This window comes from Oncorhynchus clarkii, unplaced genomic scaffold (assembly GCF_045791955.1).
Source record: "Oncorhynchus clarkii lewisi isolate Uvic-CL-2024 unplaced genomic scaffold, UVic_Ocla_1.0 unplaced_contig_308_pilon_pilon, whole genome shotgun sequence".
NCBI classification, from domain to species: Eukaryota; Metazoa; Chordata; class Actinopteri; order Salmoniformes; family Salmonidae; genus Oncorhynchus; species Oncorhynchus clarkii.
In genome coordinates, this window is record NW_027258225.1 from 82911 (window position 1) to 91816 (window position 8906).

General features: G+C 40.2%; 1 protein-coding gene across 1 annotated transcript; it reads left to right on the forward strand.

Annotated features, from left to right (window-relative positions):
• Positions 1 to 1022: 1022 nt before the first annotated feature.
• LOC139396205 (zinc finger protein 135-like) lies at positions 1023 to 7723 on the forward strand. The gene is made up of 2 exons (XM_071143335.1): positions 1023 to 1268; positions 5917 to 7723. The coding sequence occupies exons 1-2, from the start codon at positions 1163 to 1165 to the stop codon at positions 7146 to 7148; spliced, it is 1338 nt and encodes a 445-aa protein (XP_070999436.1). The 5' UTR covers positions 1023 to 1162; the 3' UTR covers positions 7149 to 7723.
• Positions 7724 to 8906: the final 1183 nt, after the last annotated feature.

Here is an 8906-nt window from a genome sequence, read left to right on the forward strand (position 1 = left end):
GATAGGTAACAAATCCGTCAATGTATTATCACGTTTGGTAAAGGATTTAATTGTATGTGTTATTTGGGGTCAAACCGAGTGAGTGAAGAACGTGTTAAAAAAATGTACGTAAAACGTGTAAAGAAATATTTTACAAGTCACATAGATAGACTTTGGGTTTGTCTGAGTGTATGTACATAATTTCGTTAAAGTCATTTCATAAAGATTCCACTGATTTGAGTTCGTTTTTACATGTTCTTGGTTTTGTGTAAAATGTTTATGAGCTGGTAAATAGCCTCGGCCGAACCATCCTGTTCTCGCGAGTTTACATACACTGTTTCGTTAATGAAAGCTCGCGAGATCGAGATGGTTCGGACGAGGCAAGTCAAATGGCGGGAACGATTTCGGTCGTCTTTCTATGAGTTTATTCGTGTTGAAATGGCGACCTGAGGCTGTGTGATAGCTTCCCTCTATTTTGACACTAACTGAAGTTATCCTTCACCATTTGGAGAGAGAGGCCAACTGCATGGAATGGCGTCGATTAATGCGGATGAATCGGAGCACGTGTCAAACTCATTCCATGGAGGACCAAGTGTCTGCGAGTAATAATGTGTTAGAGTGGAAAGTTGGGATGGTGTTTGAGGAGACCACAGGGCCTCATTTACACCCTGATTAACCAAGGCCATAAAAAGAGGTGAAGTTAAACTGGGATGCAGCTGTGTAAATGAGAACTTGTTCTGAACGAGCCTACCTGGTTAAGTAAAGGTGAAATAAAACATTGAAAGTGGTAGATTGTTAATATCTTGTGCTGGTCAGGTTCAGCAAGGGAAGATTCTTCAATTGGAAAATCATAATGGGACAAAGTGCACTTATGTTGTACTTTGTCTAATGTGAATGAATGTATTGTCAGGGATTATCTACCTGATCTACTGAAATAAGATAATTGAACAAGAAAAACAAGAAAATATTTTTACAGAATAAAGTGCCAGAACTGTCAAGAAAATAACTTTTGTGTCCGTTTGTCTTTATTACTACAGACCGACTCAGATTAAGTCTGAGGCCGTTAACATCAACAGTGAGGACAATCCCAGCCTGCCACTCTCCTTCCACACTGAGTAGGAACCTACAGTCACTGGGTCCTGATTGTGACAGTGGAGCCCAGTTTGCATTGCAGGATCCAGAGATGGCATCGGTGAAGCTGGAAGACTGCAGTCAAACACTGGAGCTGAATGTCAACATTAAAGATGAAGAGGAAGAGGAGGAGAAGATTAGGACAACTGTTAGTCATGGTAAGAGCTGTTTCTATCTATAAGTTATCTTCATGTATTAGACCTCCATAAGTTATGACCAGTCTATTGCTAGGTTTAATTCTGTAATTCTGACATCACACATCCCTGAACAACTCAAGACTTCACAGCGAAGCAAAAACTATTTAAACTTGTAACGCCTGCCTTTGCCCACACATTGTCTCAAGAACTTTGAAAATGTTTAATACCCTCAATCACCAAGTTAGGCATACCTCATTTCAAAATAGGCCATGGCATCATCACTGTCAATATTGAATTATAATTTGTTTGCTGCACAGAATATCAGATCTCAACAACGATTGGAGAAGTGTTGAACATAACCAGTAGACTACCACATCCTGATGATTTATATCTGATACATATATATTTAATAGTTTATAAATCAATTTGTAGAAACATCTCAAGGATGATCAATGGAAACAGGATGCACCTGAGTTAATTTCAAAAGTTTGGGGTCACTTAACACCAGTCTCAACGTCAACAGCGAAGAGGCGACTCCGGGATGCTGGCCTTCTAGGCAGAGTTGCAAAGGCCAGTTTTATTGCTTCTTTAGTCTGAACCACAGTTTTTAGCTGTACTAACATACATTTAGAAAGGTTTTCTAATGATGAATTAGCCTTTTAAAATGATCAACTTGGATTAGCTAACACAACGTGCCATTGGATCACAGGAGTGATGGTTGCTGATAATGGGCCTCTGTTCGCCTATGTAGATATTCCATAAAATATCTGCCGTTTTCAGCTACAATAGTCATTTACAACAATAACAATGTCTTCACTGTATTTCTGATCAATTTGATGTTATTTTAATGGACAATCAATGTGCTTTTCTTTCAAAACAAGGACATTTCTAAGTAACCCCAAACTTTTGAATTTATTCATTTATTTCACCACTAATGGTAGTGTATTTATTTTTTATTTTATTTTTTAACCTTTATTTTATGTCTAATCCTGTTTTCACTTTGTCATTATGGGGTATTGTGTGTAGATTGCTGAGCATATATTTTTAGTTAATTTTAGAATAAGGCTGTAACATAACAATGTGGAAAAAGTCAAGTGGTCTGAATACTTTCCGAGGGCACTGTCAGACCCCTTCCCATTTCTCCCATTTTGGTAGGTTACAGCCTTATTCTAAAATTGATTCCATGTTTTTCCTCGTCAATCTACACACAATATCCCATAATGACATCACAATACCCCATAATGACATCACAATACCCCATAATGACATCACAATACCCCATAATGACATCACAATACCCCATAATGACAAAGCCAAAACAGGTTTTTAGAAAGTCTTGCAAATGTAAAAAAAAAAACACAAAAAAAGATAATAATTGCTTATTTACGTAAGTATTCAGAACCTTTGCTATGAGATGATCCTTGAGATGTTTCTACAACTTGGAGTCCACCTGTGGTAAATTCAATTGATTGGACATGATTTGGACAGGCACACACACCTGTCTATGTCAGGTCCCACAGTTGACAGTGAATGTCAAAGTAAAAACCAAGTCATGAGGTGGAAGGATTTGTCCGTAGAGCTCCGAGACAGGATTGTGTCGGCACAGATCTGGGGACCGGTACTGAAACGTTTCTGCTGCATTAAATGTCCCCAAGAACACAGAGGCCTCCATCATTCTTCAATTGAAGAAGTTTGGAACCACCAAGACTCTTCCTAGAGCGGGCCACCCGGCCAAACTGAGCTACCTGGGGAGAAGGGCCTTGGTCAGGGAGGTGGCCAAGAACCCGATGGTTCTTCTGTCAGAGCTCCAGAGTTCCTCAATGGAGATGAGAGAATCTTCCAGAAGGACAACCATCTCTGCAGGACTCCACTAATCATGCCTTTATGGTAGAGTGCCCAGACGGAAGCCACTCCTCAGTAAAAGGCACATGACATTCCGCTTGGAGATTGGCTATAGGCACCTAAAGGATTCTGACCATGAGAAACAAAATTCTCTGGTCTGATGAAACCAAGATTGAACTCTTTGGCCTGAATGCCAAGTGTCATTTCTGGAGCAAACCTGGCACCATCCCTACAGTGAAGCAGAGTGGTGGCAGCAGCATGCTGTGGGGATGTTTTTCAGCGGCAGGGACATGGTGACTAGTCAGGATCAAGGGATAGATGAACGTAGCAAAGTATAGAGAGATCCTTGATGAAAACCTACTTGAGAGCGCTCGGGACCTCAGACTGGGGTGAAGGTTCACCTTCCAACAGGACAACGACCCGAAGCACACAGCCAAGACAACGTGGGAGTGGCTTCGGTACAAGTCTCTTAATGTCATTGAGTGGCCAAGCCAGAGCCTGGACTTGAACCCGATCAAACATCTCTGGAGAGAACCCTCCCCATCCAACCTGGCAGAGCTTGAGAGGATCTGCAGAGGAGAATGGGAGAAACTCCCCAAATACAAGTGTGCCAAGCTTGTAGCTTCATACACAACAAGACTCAAGGCTGTAATTGCTGCCAAAGGTGCTTCAACTAACTATTGTATAAAGGGTCTGAATACTTACATAAATGTAATGTTTCAGTTATTTCTAAAAACCTGTTTTTGCTTTGTCATTATGGGGTATTGTGATGTTATAATGGGGTATTGTGATGTTATAATGGGGTATTGTATGTAGAGTGATGAGAAAAACAACAATTTAATCAATTTTAGAATAAAGCTGTAATGTAACAAAATGTGGAAAAAGTCAAGGGGTCTGAATACTTTTTGAATGCATTGTAGACGTTATTTCATGCTGCTAAGACTTGTATGGATGACAACAGTATTGCCAGCATTTGTTTTATTCACTGGTCTATCTGGAGTGATCAGAGTGTAGACTAAAGAAGTGGAGTAGACAAACTGCCAGTGTTTTAAAGTTCTATGAAATGAGTCTGTATAGTTACTAACCCTTGTGATGTTGAGTGTAGGATGATATAGCTCATCATTTTCACAACTTTTTACTGTTGTTAGTGTTTGACTCCTACCCAGTTTTAGAATAGTTTTATTCCCATACAGCCTACTGAAATGAATACATACACTACCGTTGAAAAGTTTAGGGTCACTAGGGATGTTATTTTAATGGACAAAAACCTGAGAAAAAAATCCAACCAGGAAGTGGGAAATCAGAGTTTGGTCTATATTCAACTCGGCTCCTATTGAAGATACAGTGGGATATTGGTAATGTTGCACTTCCTACGGCTTCCACTAGATGCCAACAGTCTTTAGAACTTTGTCTGATGCTTCTACTGTGAAGTGGCGCTGAAGGAGAGTGGAATGAGTCAGAGGTCTGCCAGCAGCCACGAGCTGACCATGCCCGTTGACATGAGAGTATGCACCAGTTCCATTTGCTTTTCTGAAGACAAAGGAATTCTCCGGTTGGAACATTATTGAAGAATTATGTTAAAAACATCCTAAAGATTGATTCAATACATCGTTTGACATGTTTCTACTGACTGTTATGGAACTTTTTGATATTTTGTCTGCTGTTAGTGAACGCGCTTCGTGACCTAGGATTTGTTTACCAAATGCACTAACAAAAGTAACTATTTGGACATAAATGATGGACATTACCGAACAAAACGAACATTTCTTGTGGGAGTCCTGGGAGTGCATTCCGACGAAGATCAGCAAAGGTAAGTGAAGATTTATAATGCTATTTATTTTGTTGACTGCTTAATATGGCGGTTATATTTGTGTCTTGATGGGCTCTGAGCGCCGACTCAGATTATTGCATGGTTTAATTTTTCCGTAAAGCTTTTTTGAAATCTGACACAGCGGTTGCGTTAAGGAGAAGTGCATCTCAAATTTTGCATAACAGTTGTATCTTTTAGTAATGTTTATTATGAGTATTCCTGTAAATTGATGTGGCTCTCGTAAGGCGACAGTGTAAACTCAGATTTTTGGATATAAATATGAACTTTACCCAACAAAACATGCATGTATTGTGGAACATGAAGTCCTATGAGTGTCATCTGATGAAGATCATTAAAGGTTAGTGATTCATTTAATCTATATTTCTGCTTTTTGTGAATCCTCTCTTTGGCTGGATTAATGGCTGTGTTATTCTGTGAATAGGCACTCACCTAACATAATCGTTTGGTTTGCTATCGGCGTAAAGCCTTTTTGAAATCGGAGACTGTGGATGGATTTACAACGAGTGTATCTTTAAAATGGTGTAAAATACATGTATGTTTAATTATGGGATTTCTGTTTTGAATTTGGCACCCTGCAGTTTCACTGGCTGTTGAAGAGGTGGGATGCTACCGTATCACGTACCCTAGAGAGGTTAACTGCCTTGTTCAGGGGCAGAACGACAGATTTTTACCTTGTCAGCTCGGGGATTCGATCTTGCAACCTTTTGGTTGCTCTAACCACTAGGCTACCTGTCACCTGTTATGGCCAGAAGAGGACTGATCACCGCTCTGAGCCTGGTTTCTCTCTAGGTTTCTTCCTAGGTTCCTGCTTCCTAGGGATTTTTTTGTGGCCACTGTGCTTCTACATCTGCATTGCTTGCTCTTTGGGGATTTTAGGCTGGGTTTCTGTTGGGCACTTTATGAAAACTACTGATGTAAAATGGGCTTCATAAAATACATTTGAATGACATGTATATCATTTGAATGACATGTATGGTTCTTTTGATATTCACACAGGATACCACGTTGAGACATTCTCTACACCCAGAGAGCAACAGCAGGAAGATCAGAGAGCTAAGAGGTCTCATCACTGCCCACATTGTGAAGAGATTTTCCCATTTCTGTCAAAGCTAAAAATACACCTAAAAATACACACAGGAGAGAAGCCATACTCCTGCTCAGACTGTGGAAAATGCTTCACAACATCAACTGATCTAAAACTTCATCAGAGAACACACACCGGAGAGAAGCCATACTCCTGCTCTGACTGTGGGGCGAGTTTCTCTCATCTGGGCACCTTAAAAACACACCAACGTATACACACAGGAGAGAAGCCTTACTCCTGCTCTGACTGTGGAAAATGCTTCACAACATCAACTGATCTAAAAGTTCATCAGAGAACTCACACTGGAGAGAAGCCTTACTCCTGCTCTGACTGTGGAAAATGCTTCACAAGGTCAACTTATCTAAAAGTTCATCAGAGAACACACACAGGAGAAAAGCCTTACTCCTGTTCTGACTGTGGTGAGAGATTCTCTCAAATGAGCACCCTAAAATCACACAAACAAGTACATACTGGAGAGAAGCCTTACTCCTGCTCTGACTGTGGAGTGAGTTTCTCTCGACTGGATACCTTAAAAACACACCAACGTATCCATACAAGAGAAAAGCCTTACTTCTGCCCTGAATGTGGGAAGAGTTTCTCCCTATCGAGTACCTTGAAATCACATGAACGTATACATACAGGAGAGAAGCCTTACTCCTGCTCTGACTGTGGAGTGAGTTTCTCTCGACTGGATACCTTAAAAACACACCAACGTATCCATACAGGAGAAAAGCCTTACTTCTGCCCTGAGTGTGGGGAGAGATTCTCTCAAAAGACCAGCTTAAAAGCACACCAATTAATACATACAGGAGAGAAGCCTTACTTCTGCTCTGATTGTGGGAAGAGTTTCTCCCTGTCGACTACCTTGAAATCACATGAACGTATACATACAGGAGAGAAGCCTCACTCCTGCTCTGACTGTGGAAAACGTTTCTCCCGATCGGGTACCTTGAAATCACATGAACGTATACATACAGGAGAGAAGCCTTACTACTGCTCTTTCTGTGGAAAACGTTTCTCCCGATCGGATACCTTGAAATCACATGAACGTATACATACAGGAGAGAAGCCTTACTTCTGCTCTGACTGTGGGAGGAGTTTCTCTGACAAGAGCAACTTAAAAACACACCAACGTATACATTAACTTCATGTGGGTACCTGGGACTGTTGCGTCCCACCTGTTCAACATCCGGGGAAATTGTAGTGACCAATTCAGATTTAATTACTATAAATATTTACATTTCATGAAATCACAAGTGTAATACATCAAAATAAAGCTTAACTTGTTGTTAATCTAGCCGCTATGTCAGATTTCAAAAAGGCTTTAAGGCGAAAGCAAACCATGCGATTATCTGAGGATGGCTCTCAGCACACAAAACATGACATACCAGCCAAGTAGACTAGTCACAAAAGTCAGAAATTTGATGATCTTCATATGGTTGCACTCACAACACTCCCAGTTACACAATACATTTTCATTTTGTTCGATAAAGTCCCTCTTTATATCTTGAAACCTCCATTTTGTTGGCACATTTTGTTCTGTAATCCAATGGCTCAAATGCGGTCACAAGAGGCAGACGAAAATTCCAAATAGTATCCGTAAAGTTTGTAGAAACATGTAAAACGGTGTTTAATCAATCCTCATGTTGTTTTTAGCCTAAATAATCAATAATATTTAAACTGGCAACAGCGTTGTCAATATAAAAGAAAAACAAGAAAGGTGCTCTCTGCAGGACCCAGCTCTGGGGACATCCCACTATCCACTGACTCAATGTGGTCATTCTCCCTTATTTTTCAGAATACAAGCCTGAAACAATGTCTAAAGACTGTTCGCATCTAGTGTTAGCCATAGGGAACGGGATCTGGGTCTTATCCCTTTCCGCTTTTAATCCGGAGGTGAAAATAGTGACCCCTAGCCTAGTGAGGTCAAGGAGAAAAGCCTCATCGGTTCTCTGACCAGCTAAGAATAAAGTCACTCCATCACTTAATTCTCATCTCATAAAAGAAGTTGTAATTGGATCAAATGAAGAAAGCATAGAACACTGTAATCCTATTGGTTCTCACTGTGAGAGAACTGTGCAGAGGAAAGGGAGCGTTATAAAATTTTAGCCTCTCTTTACTTTGCACCTTGTCAGTTTTGGTGTGTTTTGTTGGCTTCTACTGTAAAGATTTGCACTTGGTGTTGAATACCCTCTGTTATTCTTCTCATTTTGAAAACAAACACTAGTCTGCCAATTGACTGGGTGGTACTGCTTCCCTCTCAGCCTGGTCTGTCTCTGTCTGTGGGGAGAGTTTCAACTGGGCAGCTTAAAAACACACCAACGTTTACACGTAGGAGAGAAGCCTTACTCCTGCTCTGTGGAAGGGTGGGCGTGTAAACTCAAATGTCATGCCAAAGGTTGAGTGTTTGAATCTCATCACGGAGGACTTTAGCATTTTAGCAACTTGGCAACTACTTACTACTTTTTAGCTATTACTTAGCATGTTAGCTACCCTTTCTCCTAAACCCATTTAACTCTATCTTAAACCCCTCACCCCTAACCTAGCTAACGTCAGCAACAACAAATTGGAATTCGTAACATATCATACAATATGTTACGAACTTGTAATATGTATGAATAACAATGCGTGAAATAACGTAAGAATTGTAATTCTTAACATACGATACGTCCTTCAAGTTGTATTATACTGAACAACAATCTAAACCAAACAATTTCAAAGATTTACAGTTTGTATAAGGAAATCAGTCAATTGAAATAAATGAGGCCCTAATCTATGTTAGGTTACATTACATTGGACCTCCAATATAAACTAAACATGTGAAGTGTTGGTTTCATGAGCTGAAATAAAAAGATCCAGCACAAAAAGCTAATGTCTCTCAAATGTTGTGCACAACTTTGTT

Excerpts from the sequence above, each read along its gene's own strand:
- LOC139396205 (XM_071143335.1), top strand. The coding sequence starts at position 1,163 with ATGGCATCGGTGAAGCTGGAAGACTGCAGTCAAACACTGGAGCTGAAT. Across the intron at positions 1,269-5,916 it reads TAGGACAACTGTTAGTCATG|GATACCACGTTGAGACATTC; the intron begins GTAAGAGCTGTT and ends ATATTCACACAG.